Consider the following 21815-nt stretch of genomic DNA (forward strand, 5'->3'; position numbering starts at 1 on the left):
TCTCACAATAGTGTGGGTAAAAGCGCAGTCTTAGGATCGATTAGTGATTTACATAATCAGCAAAAAAAGACAACGTCAGAAATAGTTATTGAGAAAATTATCGAGGAGACTTGTATATTTTAGAAGACATGAATTCTGAATTAATACGGCGCATAACGTCTAACATAATGCATAAAAGTTTCCATATGGTTGAATGAGATGACCTCTTCACGACATGATATACATACATAAATCATAGAAAGGTGTTAAGAATTAATTGTTGCTTAATTCAGGTTGGTTTAGAAAAATTTAACGACTCATTCAAACAGTACTATCAGTAACTCTCTCCAAATAAGTAAACTGTCGTTACAACCATTGCTACCCCTTCTCACTTTTGAACTGGAGGCGGGGGGTAGTGTCAATCGCCCTGTGTTGACTTTTACGCTAAGACAAATTTTCTATCAAAGTTGTATAATAATTATTCTTATGATATAATGATGAATGAATAATATTTCAAATGTTACGTAGTCAATTAAATTATCGAAGAGCTACCCCTATATACTTTCGATAGAGAGCGACTAAATATTCCCATTAGAGATTCAATTCACCAGTCTCCAATTTAATAAATCAAATGGGAACACTGAACTCAAAAATTTTTTAATCAACAATCAGCTAAGGTAAGCATAGTATTGGTTGGAAATCTATCACGTTTCATAACAGCCAGTTAGGTTGGATAGTTGGAAGTAATTTACCAATAAGTTGGCAGCAAAGTTTGGGTAATGTACCGTCTATAAATTGTTTGGTCAATGGTAGTCAATAATCGACATTAATTAATAATAGTATTACCAAATTTTGGTTGTTAGATGAGGATACTAATCGTAAAAGGCCTTTACCTAGAATAGAAAAATGTAAAGAATTTTTTAAAGAACCGTATTAGATAACTCGGGTAGATTTGTGCAAGAATTCCCTTTGAATACAATATGAGAAAATTGAGTAAATTTCAAAACATTTGATTAAACGATTTTCAAAAACATGGGGTTTTCCTGTTTTTAGACCAAAAAGACACTAGTTTACCTATCAAGGTCCTAGTAGTATTTGGTGCATCTTCTAAATGAAGTTCGGGGTATTTCTAAACTAAATCGAAGTTGTAGGAGCACCGTTACAATGTAAAATGCTTGATGTTCTAAATAGATTTCCAAACCATTACATCAAAAACTGTGAAATTTACTTCTAATTTACAGAATAAAAAATTACTAAACATCTTGTAGAATGAAAGAAGCAACTTTTTTATAAGAGATATGCAGCTAAATCACTCTGTTATCCGCAAACACGTTATTTTCATGTTTACCAATATTTCTGCGGCACTCTGTACAGGCAATAAGATGTCCCGAGAAGGTTTAAGTGGCACTTTATTACGACTAACTTCCCAAATGTTGAAGGGTTGTGGGAAGCACGTATTAAGTCAATAAAATCACATCTCAAACGACTGCTCGGGATTCCCGAAGAGTTTACAACCTTATTACTTCAAGTTTAGGGTGTTTTGAATTCTCGCCCTATATGGCCCCTCAGTGAGAATCCCGACTATCTGGCCGTTTTAATACCTGGTCATCTCTCCATTGGCTGGCCACCAATTACAGCACATGAACATAAGCTGGGAGGCAGCTCAACTTGCCGTCTAAATAAATGGCAGCAAATCCAGGCGATGGTCAAAGAAACCTGGAAACGCTGGCAGAAGGAATAGGGACAAACTGGAAACAAGTGGCACGAGGATTTTGAAGAACGTGTTCAGATTGGCAGCTTAGTGTTTATTAAATATAACAATGCTCCGGTGCTACAATGCCAAAATGAGAAGAGTGGCCAACGGGCATAGCAGCAAAGACAATAGAGCAAGAGTGTTCACTATAAAGGTGTCTTAAGAACTTATCAAAGGGCTAGCGATTGACGGTAGAACGATGAAACGATTTATTAAAAGAGTTACAAATTTAGTTTTAGTATTGCCTATTGAAGTACCGAATGTAAGTTAACGTAGAAGATATATACAGAGTAACACAGAAAATATGTTGCAGCCTTAATTAATTATTTTTTCTAGTAAAATATTAAAGGTTTTTTATTACTTTACATATTTCAAAAATTATCAAGTGCTTGCGTATTTTCTTTTACATAAATTAAAAATTACAAATCAATTTCTCTAAAAAAAATATATCATCATTTCTCCCCCAAGTATCGCACAGATACGTTACTAATACGTTTCTTTCGGTAGTCTGGCGGCTCCCTTTAAGTAAGCAGGCACGCATGCAGTAGGGCAAGGGTGCGTTTTTATGTTTCAGCCCTTAAAGGGAGACCTGACGTTCAGGCCAGCTGATATTAATATTTTCCCTTTAAGTGGGGCAAAGATCGAGGGATGGAAAATTCAGGGGGAAGATCGTGTTGTTTTGGGCTAATTACTGTGAATATCGAATAATGGGGTTGTGTGTTGAAGAAAAATCAATCGGGATGCTGAAGACTTGAAATAGAGACCAACAAGGAAGTGGCCGCGTAATCGGGGGGCTGATTACACCATTAGGCGCAACTAGCAGTAACTTTAGAAAATCCCCAAGCTCCTGTTAAATACAGATAGCTAAAGTAAGGACTATCCTGCGGGATAAACTGGTTAATCCTGCTAGGCACTCTAAGGCGGGTTTTGAGTTTAGAAGACGCCAACTTCAGATTGAAAGTCGGGTCGGATTAAAGGGGGTTCATTAAGGGGAAGCGAGTTCTAAGTTGGGGAAGGATAAAAATAGCTTTAAAGCGTTTCTCTTAAATGTAAGTGTTGACATCAAGTTGCTTCTGTTTCACTAATTTCATCAAATAAATAATTTTTTTTTTTTTAATTTGTCGACTTACGAAAAGAAATTGCTGTGACGTTGTGTGTGTGACGTTAAAAATTCACCATATCGACAAAACATCTAAATTATGTCTTCAGATTTCAACCACCCTTTCTTTAGTCGTTAATAATTCGACTCTAGTATTCTGTCACGCAAGGAAGGCTGACAAATTTTACGCACCATAATGGAATTTCTACCTTCAGATAAATGAATTTGTTATCATGCAGATGGCCTTATTATTATTAGGAATTTCATGATTTGTTATTACTTAATATTTAGAATAGGTGAAGAAGCATTCCAACGTGTGCTTCAGCTAAAAACGGTGTCCCCAATTAGTTATCGATAAATATAATCTTCTGATAGTCCGATGACTACGAACTTGTGAATAGTTGTCAACTTTTCGTCAATGGCTTATTTGCACTAAGAGTTAAAAAAAAAACTAAAGATGGAACTAATTATCGATGTAACTGCTAACTATTAAAATTATGATAAATGTTGAACCGACAATAACTATCAACTTTCCTGCAACTGTTATTTTTGATATAATGATTAAACTGATACCAGTAAGCCCACATATCAATAATTAAAAATTTGGTTATTTCAATACGAGACAGGTACCTGCGTAGTTGTACGTTTTAACGGGGGTTTCGTGTGGAAAACGTGACTAGGTATGTCCCTTTTTGTTTATAAATAAGAGTACCACGAAAGTTTAAAGGAGATGAATGGAGAAAAAACTAAGATTTCTTCGTCCACTATTTTAAAAATGAAAAATCAAACAAGATATGTGGCACTTATTGGATTTATTGAGTTTTATTTTGATGCACATATTGATTTTTAGTATTACATTCCTCTTTTATCGTTATGTCCTTATGCTTTGGCCATTAATCATGCGCCCCGAACAAAATTTTCCGCATTCACTTTATTGAATAATACAACTTGTGTAACAACATGTAAAAAAAACGATTTGCAATTGTTAAAGTACAGTACATTGAATATAGATGTATTTAAAAAAAAATCAACCAGAACAGCAAGTCTTCCCAATAACATATTACCAGCATATTGATAATGTGGATCTTAGATGACTAATGTCCACCTGTTGTGTTAGTTGCATCTATAACTATAGATTTTTAAGTTGTCCATTAAATACACCAATAAATGCAGTATATAAATTCAAAATCAACCCCAAACATCACTACATCCTCGAAGTCCCACTGGTCTTGTATCCCTAAAATTATCTTTCGACAAATCCACAGGGTTGGGCCTTAATGACTAGATAGACAACACCTGATAAGCTGGTAATCAGAGCGACCCTTTATTAAATTTCTAGTCCTGAGGAACCCTAATCAGCATCTTTGACATCATCAATAGTACAAAACTGTTCGGTAGCGATTTTTTAAGAAACGTCAATATCTCAAGTATAAATTCAGTTTAATCGGGCTTCGCCTGCATTTAGGCCTAACAAAACTCGAGATTTACCAACAAGATTCCAACGGGAATTAGAAACATTTCAATTTAAAACAAATTTTGTTATCGTTTTGTTGTACGATTAACTCGCCTAGTTTTATTTTAATAATACTTTCACGGCAGTTGATTTAATCTAAATCGCTAAGAAATTACCTTAAATGTATAAATGACGAGCGAAGAAAATCACTTCGTGCCGGCTATAAAACCATGTAACTTAATGGCCCAATCAGGCCGCAGTTTAATCTATTTCGCTTGCTGCTATATTTCACTCTTAATGTAATTTATTTTATTTCAGATCCAATCGCCCGTTTGGTTATTCGCACTTGAAGAAGCGCAAACCTGAGACGAGTACTCATAGTATGGCCACAGTTGCCAAAACTTTCACCAAGCTAGAGACACTCGAAGACAAACGACGAAAAAAAGCTGCCGAAGAACCTTTGCCTAACACAAAATCCTTAGTTTTGCCTCAGAAGAAGAGAGTACTGCCTCCAAATGCTTCAACAAGCCCTGTGAAGAAGAGCCAGAGACTATCTTCTAATTCCAGTCCGAGTGAAGAAACAGCAGCTGACGAAACATTAATAAGAGAAACTGAGGCCGCATTGAAGAATTTAGGCAATTGGCCGGGTACAAGGGGCTCTTCGTACAGCTCTCAAAATGAAGAATCTCCTGCTTTCGAAAATCTTTTCGATGAGAAAAAGGCTGTTGTCAAGATGTCTCCGTCTTCAGCGTCGAATTCTAGCGCTGATAATCCGTGTCCATCATTGAAGGATGTTATTACTTTACGAGGAGACGATAAATCCGAAAATTTCAAGAGCAAGGTAGTGAGAATAAAGCAGGAAGTGGTAGAAGATTGTAAAGAAAGGAAGAGCGATTATCGACCACCTGACTTCAATGAGTTAGTGGACGAATCTTCAAATGAATTGGAGATAGATATGTCTGAGGCTGCTTCAGAGAAAAATGAATCAAATGATAGCGAAAGAGAGAAGAAGAAAGAGGAATTGAAATATCGAGAACATCAGGGATTCTCCCCGTTTCCCCGGCATGGATCCAGTAGACTAACTTCACCCTTTTCGAGTACGTCGGCCTTTCGGCCTCCACAACCTAGCAACAAGAATTTAACTAACTTAGGTCAGTAATATTTCTCATTGTTGATAATAATCGGTAGTGTTCTCTAGGCATTCTCAACGATAAAAAATTATCTATTTGTAGGCGCGGCTTAGCCAAGAACTCAGTTTTTAAAGCGTGAAAAACACTGAAACTCAGCATTTTTGCAGAGCGCTGCTAATTTAGCCTCATTGCGTTATTTAATGCAGCTTTTGACCTCATAGAACTTCATTAAGAACAGAGTCGAGGAATCTTGGCAGACATTTGCCCACTATTGAAATAGTGATCATCATATGAACTTTGTTTCATTTACAGAATTTAGTCGCACTTGGTGGGTTTCCGATATGACGGAATTTTAGGGGTAAAATTATACTCGTTTTTTCTGTTATTTGTAGCAAGAAAGTATCGTATGAAAACCCTTTATTTATTTTTGTTCGATTTCAAAAAGGGTTTAAATTGACATTAAACGCTCTTTAAAATTCTTTTTTGTTGATAAAAATTTAACCAAACCGTTTCCGAAATACGAGTTCTCAAAAACGAAGTGGGACGTCTTGTTTTCGTTAATTGTCGATCTTAACTGCGTTAGTTCTATTATCTGTTCTATATCTTACATGAATTCCTCCCCTGAAATCTACTCACCTCCAAAATTAACATAGCTTACAAAATTGTACTACGATCCGCCTCTTCAGCGATAACAAACTGCAAATCCACAGGTCCTTTTCCCGCAGAAGCCACCTTCGTAGGCTATCCCAACATTGACCAAGCACCCTCCTCTGAAGACAAACCCAAGAACATCTTGAAGCCTGTTGAAACCGCTTCGGAGGTGGCTGCTAAATCACCCGAAGCCGCAAATAAACAATACACCATCCTGCAGCCTGCCAACATTCGATCAAGAGCTGCAAGCGTCTTGCAGGATGCTTCAAGAGACGTGCTCACTAATTCCTCTTCTGGAGATTCCATGGAGGATTCAAAAGTACTAATAGTGACTCCAGGAACTCTTTCTCCGAATAGCATAGGAAAAGGTAAAATTTTAAATATGTATATTTCTTGATTAGTTGATATAAGGAGGGAGTCGTAAAGTTAAGGACGTTAGTGCCAAGTGGCGCGACGCCCTTCAGCCCCTGATGAAAGGGAATAAAGGGAGCTTCCCTCATTACGTAATTATAGTTCGCTGCTCCTTCATAGCGGAAAATTATATTTATTACCTCCGTGTGCTTAGTGGGTATGTTTTGGTGGAGAAGGCATGCATTCGGGCGACATATATTATTTGGAATGGAAACGTTGGTAATGAAATGTAGTCATGATACATACAAGTTTATTAACGGAATGCTGAAATTGGAATGTTCAATTTATTGAAAATCGAATCCTGCAAATAGACTGAAAAAGACAATTACAATATAAAAAAAACTATTAATTCCAACAAATGTTTCGAAAATTAGTTTACTACAATAGATCCACTGTAGATAGGAGTCCGCTAACGATATGTTTATTTAATAGACATCTGCAAATATCCCTACTTGCAACTCTAAACTTTCTAATTCCGATCCTTCTCAAGGTACTATAATTTTTAGATGAATTCAGTTTATAATATCTAGAAGACTGTTTTAGCAAGATTTATGCGATTTGTGCTTCCATTTATAGGTTAATTGGAATATATACTTGAGGGGCTCCCTGATACGCCAACATATCGTTGAAAATTTGTTTAGTTATCTGGGAAAGCATTCGACTGAGTTGAAAACCTTCTGCTGTTCTGATTTCGATATCTGAGCTCAAGACAATACAAACGCTTTGTTGATGCCATGGTCTCTTCTTCCTGTAGCTATATCCTTTAGGCGCTCGTATAGTTTGATTATCCTAATATTTTATGAACCCGAAGCCATCTTCATCTGAAAATAAAATCGTATAGTTTTCCTTGAAGGGTAATGCCTCTCTGCCCCGTGAGGTTTTCCACCTAAAATTAAATATTATTACAGATGTATTTAAAATGTTAAGGATAGATTAGATAGATAGATAGATTAGACTCCGGTAAGGCTTGCTTAGCAATAACATTACAGTGTCAGGTAACGTAAAGTTCGATTTACCAGGCACAAATTAATGCAGTATAACGGAAGATAAAGAGAACTACCTGGATAATATGAAATAAAGTATACTTACTATACCGTACGCCGAGCGGTAAAGCACAACCTCTTTGTGACTATCGGTACAGCACTCGAACAAGTGCGTTAAATTTTACTTATCGTGCGGGAAAATGCCAATGAAGCACGGTAGCAGAGAAAATATTTTATGTATTTTTCTTATTTAAATTTAACCGCTGACTAATCTTGTTCGTTACAAAATTGGAATACACTCTGAAATTCTCGATGAACGACAAAGGCCAAAACACTATTAACTTTTGAGGAAGGGAAATTGATAGCCCGCATAGGAAACGGAATGCTTAAACTGAAGAAATGAAGGGAGGAAGTTTAATTTTGGTATTATTAGCTGTAAGGGGTTTAAATTCATGCACCCTCTCTGGGGGCCATAATATTTAGAATTGTTGGTGCGCACCTCAAGTCGCTAAAAATGATTTGTGACTCGCCGAAATTAAAGTTTCCAACTGTTTTAATACCCATATGATGCCCCACGCACCCTTCTATCATAATCTATTATAACGTGGTCTAATCAATCGCAGGTTTGCAGCTTGTGTCAGCTGCTTCATACAAAACTTAAGAGCTTTGTCAACGTGAAAACGTGATACGGGTAGAAACTGCTCTTTTGAACGTAAGGAGTATCATCACCAAAACGTTACTTACAACCCTTTTTCTTACCCTAATAGCCCTTTAATGTTTCTTGCAATGAATGCTAATTTCGGGGGGACGGCATGTGCGAACTAGATTTATATGTGTGTAAATCCCAATATAAATGAAAAATTAAGGGCTGTAAATTTTCATTTTAAGCCAGGTTTTCTGTGACGAACTTCTGAACTCTCAAACAGTTAATTTATTGTGCTGTTCTGCGCTTTTTGGTACTACCTAAAGCAGAGCATCAACACTCACTTCATCTTGATTTCCGGCATAAAGCGGAAGCAATTTGCCGGATGATTCACAATACGATTAGAGTAAGTCCTCCCAACCCTACTCGAATTTTTTTCGAAATTCTATTCTATCGGTACTGGCATGCATGAGTCGTGCTCCCACGTGTACGTCCATCTTAACTCGAACCCCATGTTTTGTACCTATTCAAACTGGGGTTCCGTAATCTTCTATATTTTCATGTGTGCCTACGTGTTTCTTAATCGTTAACATAAAAACCATCCTTTCCACTATTATTAATTCATTCTCTTCTCTTATCGAGCTATTTTGAGGTCTTATATTTAAATAGCAGCTTAGTTTTTTTAGTTCGTTGTCTTCATCGGTAACAGAAAACAAAGTAATAAAAATATTTGTTATTGCTACAAATGATTTTTACTGTTACTGTAACATAGGAACTTTTTGCATATCGAAATGGAATTCGCACAACTAGGGAGGTTAAAGGCCCCTTTCAAAATCTCAATTGACGTATATTCGATGTAGGTTCTTAAATCTTAAATATTTAAGATACATTTTAAGGGCAGCAATAAGGGTTGTTGAAGTCAAGGCAGACTGGCGAATAGTTTTGACGACACGTGGAAGGCTTTAAGGCCATGCTATCATTTTCAGGAACTGACTTAACTGTGAAGAATGAACTGTCATCGGAAAAGGGTAATTTAATGTATTTTGGGAAGTTATGCGAAGGTACAGCCACCTTTCGTGAATTCAATGGGCAAAACAAAATCGTCCAGCGTGGACGCTCTTTACGTCCGCCAGCAGCTCTGCAGTTCCTCGGCGTCGTCGTCGGTGGCGTCGTGACGCTACTCCGCAGGTGCGATGTCCGATCCTCGCGCACCCGCACCATTCGCCATTCACGGCTGCGGTTTCTTTTTTTCCAAAAAAGATTTTTCTCGTGAGTCTCCACCCGGGCCGCCCGATAGGCTAATCGACCGTGGGGCGGAGCCGCCCCTCAGAGGAGCGCATAACTTTTCTATGTGTTCTCCCTTTTAATTTGCCACGCCAGACGGCAAAAAAAACTACCTCGTTTCGGCTCCTTTTTTGCTTATTTTTGGTCCTTTTAGTGGTAAACAAGTTGGGATACATGTGGCCCTAATAACTTTTATTAAAGAGGAAGAAAATCTCGACGTTAAAGTGCAAAATGCCTTGCAGTTATAGCTTTTTTAGTATTCATTAATCCTTTTAAATTCTTTGTCAACGGAAGGGATTCTGTGCCACACCCTGAATGGGAAAAGCACGTTTTTCATCTCTGAAATATTTAAGAAGTCTTCTTGACCTACGAAGTCCGTCTTTGCTATTTACTTTTGCTCTTAAGATTCCGACTATTCTTTGTTCTTACATCTTGGTATGTAATGGAATGTTAGATGATAAAGAGCAACTGTTTGTCATTATCAGTTGATTTTAAAACGCTCAATGTTCCATCACTTCTAAAGCGCTATAAAACACTCAAGCAAAAATCGTTTTGAAAATCTATTAAGTACGTACATACTTTTAGAAATTCAAGAGCCTCGAGAAAGTTTCCAGGGGTTAAAGTATGACAATTTATACCAACTGTCGCTAATACTGCAACTTCATGCTCTACATCTGTAATCATACTTCGTCTTAGTTTTTTTGGGCTGTACACGTTCAATTTCTTTGAACTCTTTTCCAACATGATGAAAAGACGCACGTGCATGTACTGCAATCAGTGTTCAGAAATATCATCTCGACTTTTTCTGCAATAGGAAGACATTCCATACTTGTATCAAAATAATAATAGTCATTAAGCTGATACTCCATATAAATTTTGATCTTAAAAAAGACAGACTTCAAATCATCAAACCTTATACTAATTTAAAAATATAAATAAACTACAATCGATCCTTTATTAACATTCGCAATTAAAAAAAATAATTATTTTTGAATACGTCTACATTTTTTTTTAGTAGTACCCAAACTTCCTTAACTTGCGCTTGCAAAAAAAATGTTTCAAGTAAAAATTATATGTATGTCGTAAATATGTGAATTTGTAATAAAAACAATATATATTGTCATTTAAAAAAATTGAGGTCACCTTCAAATAACCTAGAACACGCAGTATAAATAAAAAATGAAAAATTGTTATTTCGTCAGTTATTCAACACTGAATAATACTAAATGAAACATTTTAGTCAAAAATATGTCATTATTAAGAATTTAGGCTGTCTTAAGATAAATTGACGGCCCTGTATAAACAATGTTGTATCTATTAGCGTTTACGGGATGTCTATGCTGGGCATCCTTACCTGAAACGTTCTGTATATAATATAATTGCCATAACACGAAAAATCCATATAAGCAGTGTGTTCCAATCATATTTTATCTTACAGAAGGCGCCAAATGTCCTACTCCAGGGTGTGCTGGAGAGGGACACTCAACGGGCCTGTATTCACATCATAGAAGGTACATTGTCTATCATTTATTAATAATCAATTTTTGAAATTAATTTACTTCCCTTTAGCATTTCTGGATGTCCTAGTAAGAGTAAACTAGCACCAGAATGTAAGTCGTAATTTTAACCCACAGTATTAAAAAATGTTTAAAAATTTACAAGTGATAAAAAAAAAATATATTAAGGATATTGGAAAATATTGATTTAGGGGATACAATCTCGGAGAATTTTAAGATCGGAGATCTTCGATTCCGGAATTAATTTCGTAATTAGAAGGCAAACGTGTGATTCAAATAAGAATGACGGTAAACGAGAAATAATATTTTACATAATACACAGTATCCCAGATTATCCGACCTTCAACGCTGAAGATCGGCATTTTCACTACAGCTCCCCTCCCCCCTATTCACTATTCTAAAATTCGGTCACTTATTTTCTCTGTTTTCTTAATTTTCTTTCATAACTCAACCGTTTTCACCTTATCTAGGGAAATGCTGATAATGTAGTGGTTAGCACTTTTGGGAAGGATTTATGGAAAATAGGGAAAACGGTAATACATATGTACGTAAGAGCAGTGAATGCAGTAAAAGCTCGCATTTTCGCTCCAGTTTTTTATTCTTTATCGCGAATGAACTATCGATTTTGAACTCTCCATTTGGACCATTTTTCCTATTTTGTTCCTTAATTTTAATTTTATTTTTCAGTATTTCACATGCCATCTATCGTTTTTCTTTTTCTGTTCCTCGTCTTCCTTCTTCTTTATATTTATGTGTCGCTTTTCTAATTATTGCATTTACTTTTACTCTTCTCTCAACGTATCTCTTACCTGTTGTCTCCGATAAACCATCTGTTCAAGATGAATAATATTTAATAGATTCATTGGGTGTAATTATTAATATAATTAAATAATTTGTATCTCTATCAGTTGAGTTTATTTGATCGTCGATTGAGTCAAGTACCGAATCAAATAATATAAGCTCTGTAATTAAATTATTAATTGAAGATTCGGTATTGCAAGGCTCTAGTAAATGTTTAGTTGTGCTAGTTTGCAGGTCTGGACTTGAGGCAGGTTATTCTCTGCAGTATTTTGGTTTTCAAATACGATTGGAATGTCATCTAAATTATAGCAGACCCCTTGAAGACCCTCATCAGGAGTAGCGGTTTCGTTAATTTGTATAATAATGGATTTTGATAGAGGCCGTGCTAGGGCATTATTCGCATTTAATATTGTAGACTCGTCCTTGTGTTACACCTCTTTATTCTCTCTGATTGTATTTTCTATTTGTTCTAACTTGCTATTTTCTTTATCTTCCTCCGTTTACTCTATAGCGTAACTATATTTTTATAGAACACAAAATTGCTCATCTTGTGAATCATCTGTATAAATTTCCTTCACCTCACTAAATTACGTAACTAGATTCCGCGTCACAACTCTCTGCGTTTTATTATGTGAAACTATCTGTTTACTACGGTAGAAGATGAAGGTACCAGCTTTCATGTAGGTAAAAGAGGGAAGGAGGAGGAAAGGAGACCTTATTTTCGTATTATTTTATGTTACCTTGATAATATGTCGAAGGCTGCGTTTTTACAAGTTTTAATCGAGAAATTTAAGCCCTACAGTGTGGTGATGCTTTAATTTTAGAATACGCTAAAAATATAAATATAAATTTATAATTTATCTTTTATATTTTTCGACTTATTTATAATTGTAAAAAAACATAATTCCGTCATATGCTTGGAAATCAGCCATTAGTTTAATTAAATATTTTTAGCTTGAAAAACGCTGGATAGAGAAATAAGGCCCAAATTGTAATGTTTACAAGAATTTTGACCTTAAGAAGTTTTCACTTATTCTACTTTATTTTCTAATGGGGAGGTGAGAAGAAAGTACAACCTACAAAGCATCTCAATCAAATAAGAGATTCGTATTTTTGACAATCGAATATTATCGATATGTATATGTCGATCGACATAATATATCGATACGATAAACTAACATGACCATGAGTGTTTTTATAGTTCCGGAATTAAGGGACTGTATTATTAATATCCAGGATTAAAAATAAGTGAAATCCCGGGATTGTATTCTCTAGATTATCGATATATACCGATCAAATGTAGCACTCACACATATTCCTATGTCCATTCCTGGCTTGCTTCATAGTAAATTACCATTTTGCTTACTTTTATTTTTTGCGGGGTAGAGAGCATTTTTGCAATTTGTTTTACGTAGCATCATTCAGCCTTCCTCATCACCGTGCAATCCTCCCACTTAACTAGATTTTACGCAAAAGAATCAGTACACATTGAGTATAATAAATATCGCTAAATGTGTGGAAATCTCAACCTAAAAAACTAAATATTGCTGTTTTTTTAAGTTGATCTCTCTACCCTCTCTTGGTTTTGATTTTGTTATTCTACCTTGATTATCCACCACACGCTTGATTATTATACTCAATTTTATGGAGTAATTATTTAAATATTGAAAACTGATTCTTTTACGACAATCTAGTGCTGGCCATGCACGAAACCATACTGAAATGTCCCACGTTGGGGTGTAATGGGAGGGGGCACGTGAGTTCCAATCGGAATTCACACCGGAGTCTTTCCGGGTGTCCAGTGGCTGCGGCCAACAAACAGGCAGCCCGAGAACACAAATATCAAAACAATTACCAGACTAAACTTAAAAACTCCAGCGTTCCTTTGTTTAATGGTAAGTCTTGTGAAAAGTGGGAGAATGTACGTGTTTTACTATTAATATTTCCATAGTAAATTAACATATCGGATCTTAACTTTACTGCCTCTGTTATAGCCGGTCAAAGTGACTATGCATCCTCCTCGTCATCATACGAGAGCGGGAAAAAATCTCCAAGTCCCAGTGAGGACATTAAATCACATTACGTTGCGTCCTCCTACTCAACCACACCGCTGCCTCCATCTTCAGGCAGCGACGAAAAAATTGTTCCCTATGAGCAATATTACTCTGGAAAAGGAGGCCTAATTAAACCCGATGCAATGAAAGTGCCCAAGAGTGAGCTGCCACCTACAAGTTCCAGCTGTCACATTCCTATTAGTGGTGAGTCTAGTAATTATATTGGATTTGTGGAGTAACACCAATGTGCATTCAAGGAGGTCAATCAGGGCTGCTTGTTCCGAAAACGGAGATTACTAGTGCCCCTTCATGTCGATCCCCTCCGGGGAATCTTAGGGCTGCTTATGAGCCTTATATGAACCAAGACTCAAATTCATCCTCAATATCCAGCATGGAAGCTATGAATTCCAGAGTTCCACCACATCAGATATCCCATTTATCGCACCCAGGACCACATCCTGGATATAACATGGAACATCAGATGCCTCATAGGTAATTTATAATTGGTTGTATAATTCACACAGAGCTAAACGAGGACACATTAATCATCAAACTTCAATCGTCGCCCGCTGTTGTAGGTCTCCATATCATCATTCCCCCTTATCCCAAGAGGAGATTTACCATAGAGACAGGGTCTATCAAGAAATGAGCGAGCCTGTGACCACTATAGCTCGACCGGTGGTGACTTATTCCAATGATTTGGTAAATCGATCCTACGACTCTGCTATGGTTAATACTGGCAGCCAGAGGCCCTATGACCCGGGCTCTAATAATGGATTTGAAAGGTGAGAACTCTAAGTGATGGCCAAAAATTTCGAGTTTATGAAAGATGTTCCAGATACGACGGTCAATGTGTTTCCCTCCAACAGCCTTTGGGGCCCCCAAGGGTCCCTCCACAGGGTATTTACGGTTATTTGGAGGACTCCCAGGAACATAGGTATTGCGATATTGACAATCAACTTAAGATTAAATTTAAAAACGAGTATTTTACAGGTATCAGCAGGAGGCTGCCGCAGCCCAACAGCACCAATTAGCAGTAGCCAATGCCCAAAGTATGTTAAAACAAGAAGACCAGGAGCCTCCCAGCGGCCCTTTATATCCAAGGTACATTTCCAAGGTACAAATTGCTAGAGATGTAATAACTGCTGGGTTTTAGGCCAATGTACCAATACGACGCCTCCGGTGGTGGCCCTATTCCTGTGGGGTTTTCCGCGATTAACCTCTCGGTAAAATGCGTGACGAGCGCTCAAGCCGTTCAAATGAAGGGCAGCGGGCCCCATACGTCCCCAGGGGGCTCCGTTATCGATTTGAGCACATCCAGCGTCACAACTACGAGTCCACAGGTACGAGTCGTATGTCAGAAAAGTTATTAGCCATTCCCAATTCGGATGGTGAATACATTATTGGGTCAGTTGGGCGAATGTAGGAATGAGGGACGAGTGATGAATGAATTCCCCAGAGAAGGTGTTTTTAGTCATTTTCATCGGACGTGTGTGAGGGGGTTTTTACCAGAGACGTAATAAGAGCGGCTCGATTTTTTATCACATTTTCGATTATTAATCAAATGTGAGAAATAAGTATTTTATGTTACACTGTACTATTATTTACATTTCAATATATCTTAAAATACCATAAGTACAATACACGATTCTCCTTTAGAATCCCGAACGAACGCCGATCGTTGAGACATAAAGAATTGCTTGTAGGCGCGAATATTCTTATTTAATTAAAAATTATTGAAAAACTAAAGTATTGAAAATTTTAAAAAGTACATTTATCTTGTAATTCGAGTATTAAATATTATTTATCGAACTAATGTTCTCTGAGATACGAGTGGCAAAATTAATAAACTTTCATATTCTTTCCCAGGGCGCCTACGGTTCACCCCATTATGGCGGCCAGAGGGTGGGTGGCAGTCCGCAAGCTGCAGCCAGTCCCCATTTATCTGCAAGTCCTCAAGTACCAAGTCCGCAAGGGCAAACTTTGGATTTGAGTGTTAGCCGATTATCACACAGGTACAGCTGGTAAAACTAGTTGTCGCTCGGGTGGAACTTAAAGTATAAAATTGCAGTGTTCGACATTTTGGTTCAAGCGGTGCTCCTCCAGGAGTCTTGGCTCCAGCCCCAGGATCAGGGTACAGTAGAGAGTCTACTCCAGATAGTGGCGGCTCACACTATATGGATGCTTACAACAGAGATCCTGCAGGTAAAGATATTAAAGCATCGATTTCACCCTGATTGCTTTTTTTTCTTAAATACAGCTTTCATTATAATAATCACCAGTTATATGTTCCACAAACCATATTCTACTTTTTATAATAAAATGCTGATTTTTACCACTTTACCCCTAATATTAACATTTAGTACCACCCAATATTGAACGCAGTACCCTAACTATTTTGATGCTTCCGACATCATGTACCTTCTTGTATCATCCCCAAACCAGTCAAACTAGCATCCTCGATAAATTTTCAGCATATGGATCCATGAGTCCCCATCCTGGATATGCGATGGCAACTGTGCCCGCAGATTACGCTTCAAACCCATACTCAACCCCATACCCCACACCACCAGGATACCCTTGCGGTCCCGGAGGATATCCAGGACCAGTGACGACGGGCGGATATCCAGTGCCGCCTGGAGGATATTCACCAGGGGCTTGTTATTCTATGCCACCTCCACAGCATAGTTTGCCTCAACATGATAAATCACCCTCTAAAGACGGGTAAGCGAATTCGTATATTCAGTGTGCCTCATAACAAACTGTACCGAGAGATACAGATCTCATTATTCCATGATCCGATCCGCATAGACTACGGAAGAGTTTCTTAATCAATTTGGAGACGAAAATCTCTCTAAGCGCGCCCACATTCGACATTCGGCGAATACCGAATAGCGAGCAATCGGCATTTTGGAGGTCTTTAATAATTCCGAATAATACGTTAAAAATTTATTCTCGCACGCTAAATAGATCTTGTATAGCGACGAAAAGGGTAAAAAATATCTATATACCCAGAAAAAAGCAACGTACACTCCTCATGGCCTTGTAATGATCCCTTAGAAATAAAATCTGAAGACTTCAATCACCCTGTGTATTACCCCATACCCGTTTATTGTAAAGAGGGAACAAAGAAAGTTACTGTTAACGACATTAAGGTAGTTACAGTGGCGTACGAACAGTACTGCTTATAGAATTATACACATTATGTACTCTTCCAACTAGAACCAGAACAGTACAAATCTTAATATTTCAGAAGCAGAACCCACTCAATCAGTAGGTTCAAATCTCACGTTCTAATTTTTGCCGTCAAATCATATACTAAAAGAAAAAACGCTCAAAGTACGCACGTTATTTAGTATTAAATCCCCATTTCTCCATTTTGTGAGCAGTTCTCGTTCGCTGCAGCTGGTTGCGATGTTGCCAAGTCAGTGGCGTTTCTACTAATTCTGATAGAATGTTATCTTGACTTGGTGGGAAAAATTTAAATCTAGTGATTAGTAGATTTTTCCATACTGGGTAGGTGCATATTTAGCAAAAAAAACTGTAGTTTTATTTCTAAATATTTTTCTTTATTCAGTTATTGTGGTTATTTATTCAGTAAAAAATCTACTAGATTTCTAGCAAAAATTAACGACGTCGTTTATAGATTTGGGATGAGGTATTGGCAACACTGGCTGACTAGCAGTTGTACCTGGTTTATTTCTTGAACGGGTACTTTCTACTCTAATGCTGGTTAGTCAAACTAAAATCGGTTAAAATTGGCATTTCTAAAATTCAGATTTGCAATCGGTGCCTAACTTCACTTTTGATAGATAATTCGATCGTGCGCACATCACTGTTTATAAATAATTTGAACTTGCGCACATGTAGTTAAGCAGACAAAATGTGCGATCCGAACCATGTTAAACAGACTTATTTGCAGTTTGTCGTGATAGGTACTTCTTTTGGTGGGAATAATGGTGACTCCAGGTTTGTCTATATTCTAAGTGTTTAACTACCATGCGTTTAACGACTGATTGTTAAAAATACTCAGAGCAGACAATGAACCGTAACTCTAGAGCGCCGATTAAGCAATTTGCCATTTACCATTAAACATTTGATTAACAACAAATTAATTACTTAATTGCAAAATGAACCTTCAAAACGCTAAACAAAACGGTTTGTAGCGTGCGTGACTTGTGCAGAAGTTGGTCAAACCACCCTTTCTTACTTGTGGTATATTAAATCTAATAAATAAGATTTATGTATTTTATTATTTTATTATATAATTTATTTACTTTAATTTTTATTTTCTATATTTAGTTTTTTTATACTGCTTTTTGATGCATTTTTACCCAACCCTTCGTCTACAGATGCGTATTTTTTATTAATCTTTGACTAATCTATTGCAATAACCCAATATAATTTACCCGGTTTACTTTATGATCCTTTTTTCCAGTATTTCTGGCTGTCCACGAACAGACCGATCCCAGGTCCAGGCCCACTCCCAAGAGCTCAAATGTCCCACGCCAGGTTGTGATGGTTCGGGGCACGTAACTGGCAATTATTCGTCGCACCGAAGCCTTTCCGGTTGTCCTAGGGCTAATAAACCCAAAAGCAAACCTAGGGATGGTCAGGACTCCGAACCTTTGAGGTAGATATCTATTCCTTTTACACGGACTCTGTATGTTACGAAATAGAATTATGTTTTTGTATTAAATCAAATGACCTTTGCACGCTACCAGGTGCCCTATTCCGGGGTGCGATGGATCTGGACATGCAACAGGAAAATTTCTTTCACATAGAAGGTACTTAATGTAAAATGAGAAAAACAGTTATCTAGTTCTGTGGTCGTAATTTCCGTTGATATTGTGATGTTGTACATATTTATATAAACTGATCATCGAAACAAAGGGGAAAAAGTTACAGCGTGACTAAATTAGTGTTCGCCATTTTGTCAATTTTAAATTCAGATGCGCTAAGCGACCAAACCACAGCCGCTTTCCTTCGACTTGTGATTTCAGATCAAAACGATTTATCAGATATCGATCAAAATAATCTATAAGTCGTATTCTTTCGGTTTTCTGAAGTTTTAAATCGTTTCAATTTGTCATTTATATACAGTATGATTTTAACATGAACCATAGAGGTTTCAATGCAACGCATTTCACAAGCTTTTTTCAAACCACCATAACCAAAATTAGGTTGGTTAGCTGATATTTTCAGCTGGCACCACCTATTGGGTAATTTTAGAAATTCATAATATTTTAAATTTCCCTGGTACGTAATTAACAATTAACATCAAAAAACCGCCATTAGATGTCAAATTTTTACAATTTTGTTTCAATGTTCTAGCGCTTCGGGTTGTCCCATAGCAAACCGTAACAAAATGCGAGTCCTCGAAAGTGGGGGCACCGTGGAGCAGCACAAAGCAGCAGTAGCAGCAGCTACAGCTATGAAGTTTGAAGGGGTTAACTGTCCGACCCCCGGATGCGATGGAACAGGTCATATTAACGGTTCTTTTTTAACGCATCGATCCCTTAGCGGTTGTCCGGTGGCTGGTGGTCAGACGGGCAAGAAGAGCAAATACCCGGAAGATATGCCATTTTATGCTAAGGGATATTCAGGTGATATTGGTTTTTGAGTTTCACAAATTTAGGTGTTTAACCTGAAATGGTTGTCGTGTCCAGGCATGGACCAAACTGGAAATGGAGGCGAAGATCTTATGACTTTAGAGGCTGAGATCTCAGAACTTCAGAGAGAGAACGCTCGAGTGGAATCGCAAATGCTCAAACTTAAATCTGATATAAATGCGATGGAAACTCATCTTACTGTGGGGGAGAAGGTAAGATTGCCAAATATTTCCTACTTTCCATTTGCTTTATTACCTTACGATCAATACCTAAGCTATGATGTTTCCAACTTCGCCAAAAGGCAGCTCCATCAACATCAGTTAGCAATATTTCTCCAAATCCGCAGCGGTCAATTAACAATCGCTTGTGGTAAAAGTAGTTACAATGTTGAGCGTTCAATTTGAAATAGGCAGTACTTTTCTAAATACACTTCAAACAACATAGCTTAGCTTAATTCACGAAACCTAACATGCGTTTCATATCCCAGCGTTTTCGTAAAAAAGCAATCGGACTACACTAAAACCCTTTCCCACCAGGAAACTCAGGCCCTCACGCAGCGCAGCTCCAACCTCAACGAGTACTACGAAAGCCTCAGGAATAACGTTATCACTCTCTTGGAACACGTGCGTCTGCCTGGGGGTGCCGCTCAGCAGGAGAAACTAGGCCAGGAGAATTTTGACTCGTATTTGAGCAAACTGCAAACCCTCTGCACTCCTGAGGGTTATTGCAGCGATGAGAACAGACCCTTGTACGAGACGGTTAAGTGCGCGTTGCAGGACTTCACAGTACTGCCCACGCCTATTTAGATAAGGAGTCCCTTAAAATTTGGTTGATGTTCTACGCCCCGTGTATTGTAGCAGGATACTTTAACGTCTAATCGTTCGTTGGACTACAAAACCTAAGGTTTTCTTGCGATATCTTGAACACGGTCACGTGGTAGGTATTGAACATCATTATATGGGCAATATTGGAAATTTTTTACCTTTAGAATTACTGATAAAGATACTAATCTAAAGCTGATAACTTCTTAGACGTTGAAGTTTGCCTGAAGTAAAAAATTGTACCACCATAACTGATGTTTAAATCTTAAGGATATCTAAACTAGCGGTATCGTAAATGTTCTCTAATACCCGTAAACGCCTAGACTCTAAACTATTCATAAGGTAAACCGTTTGTACGTAATGTTCGATTGTGATCTCTGTATATATTTAGAGGCTAACGCACTGTATAGATATAATGTATCCTACCGAACCTCAATAATTTATTTATAACACTTAAGTTGATAATATTAATGTAAATATTTGCTGAACGTTTTTGTAAATATTAGTAATAGTGAAATAGTATTAATATATGTATTAGTATGACCGTGAATAGCAATCTTTCTTTACTGGCATTCTGCTCTTGTTGGGTTTTCTAGGCCTATAATTGAAGTGTTTAGTTAGAAGGTATAATGTCGCCTCGAAAATAAAATTTTCTGAAACAAAAGTGCTGCTTTGTTAATATTTATTTAGATCTGTGATTTTCTAAATTAGACTTTTTAGGTAATACAGTTGTAGAGTAAAGGCATGAGGCGTATTGGGTTTAAAGTTCAACAAAAGTTAAAATTTCTTTACCTGAAGAAACGATAAATTATCTATTAAATTCTACAGATCAGGTGGTAATCTACAGAGGGCAAAATAAGACCTTAACACTTACAGATATTATTTTCCTTCTTTATGATTATTTTGTGTCTCACATGAATAGAAGATGTAACAATCGGCCATATAAAGGGTAAACGTGCAATCTATCATTAAACCTAAAATTGTTGCCCAATTAGCAAGTTGGGATTTGGAATAAAAATGATCATCTTTGTATGAATTTGTTTCCCATTGGGTTGTATTATGTTTGCTTCATTGTTAAAAAGGTTTTTATGTGCTGCTTGCTCCTCCCGTTGTGTACTTTGTAAATATAACATTAAACAGAACTTATTCATTACTAAAAATAATTATTTGTTCACCAAATATATATGTTACTATACATGTGTTGTTATTATAATAATAAAGTACTTTGAAAAGACGAAGGGAAGTTTCCTGTCGATAGACATTTCCTAACGATTTCAAGCACCTAGGTGAAATAAATTTTATGAAACGATAGATAAATCGGTATGAGTTTGTATTAGAGTATACATACCACCCAGTTAAGCATACCTCATAAATGGTTCGTAACCATGGTGATGGTGAGTCGTATTTCCACGTACCCCGCGAACGTTCGATCAAATTTAGGTCTTGAGTAACTAATTTAATTTGATTCACTCAACTGCTCCATAAGGGCGAGCAGACCTTACGTGCTTCCTGGCTAGTCCAATAATTTGCACTAATCATAGGATTCTGAATATTAGCTCGAAAATCACTCGTCAAAGAAATATTAGTGTATATCAATGGCCATGAACTTGAATTAGAGCAAGAA

At 37.1% G+C, this 21815-nt stretch overlaps 1 protein-coding gene across 1 annotated transcript in view; it reads left to right on the top strand.

Moving 5' to 3' along the window:
• Nucleotides 1–20855, top strand: part of LOC136343250 (myelin transcription factor 1) — a 47917-nt gene extending 27062 nt beyond the window's left edge. Inside the window, exons 4-22 of the mRNA XM_066289843.1 lie at nucleotides 4603–5435; nucleotides 6125–6433; nucleotides 10825–10897; nucleotides 10956–10996; nucleotides 13399–13599; nucleotides 13699–13962; nucleotides 14016–14250; nucleotides 14337–14543; nucleotides 14597–14695; nucleotides 14752–14862; nucleotides 14915–15101; nucleotides 15628–15773; nucleotides 15830–15963; nucleotides 16233–16482; nucleotides 18197–18391; nucleotides 18483–18545; nucleotides 19093–19364; nucleotides 19428–19582; nucleotides 19907–20855. Of these exons, the coding sequence (XP_066145940.1) occupies nucleotides 4603–5435; nucleotides 6125–6433; nucleotides 10825–10897; nucleotides 10956–10996; nucleotides 13399–13599; nucleotides 13699–13962; nucleotides 14016–14250; nucleotides 14337–14543; nucleotides 14597–14695; nucleotides 14752–14862; nucleotides 14915–15101; nucleotides 15628–15773; nucleotides 15830–15963; nucleotides 16233–16482; nucleotides 18197–18391; nucleotides 18483–18545; nucleotides 19093–19364; nucleotides 19428–19582; nucleotides 19907–20176 (4045 nt within the window). The 3' untranslated portion in view covers nucleotides 20177–20855. The remainder of the gene's footprint in view (nucleotides 1–4602; nucleotides 5436–6124; nucleotides 6434–10824; nucleotides 10898–10955; nucleotides 10997–13398; nucleotides 13600–13698; nucleotides 13963–14015; nucleotides 14251–14336; nucleotides 14544–14596; nucleotides 14696–14751; nucleotides 14863–14914; nucleotides 15102–15627; nucleotides 15774–15829; nucleotides 15964–16232; nucleotides 16483–18196; nucleotides 18392–18482; nucleotides 18546–19092; nucleotides 19365–19427; nucleotides 19583–19906) is intronic.
• The last annotated feature ends 960 nt before the right edge of the window (nucleotides 20856–21815 follow it).

The sequence above is a fragment of the Euwallacea fornicatus genome, chromosome 14 (genome assembly GCF_040115645.1).
Source record: "Euwallacea fornicatus isolate EFF26 chromosome 14, ASM4011564v1, whole genome shotgun sequence".
Taxonomy (NCBI): Eukaryota; Metazoa; Arthropoda; class Insecta; order Coleoptera; family Curculionidae; genus Euwallacea; species Euwallacea fornicatus.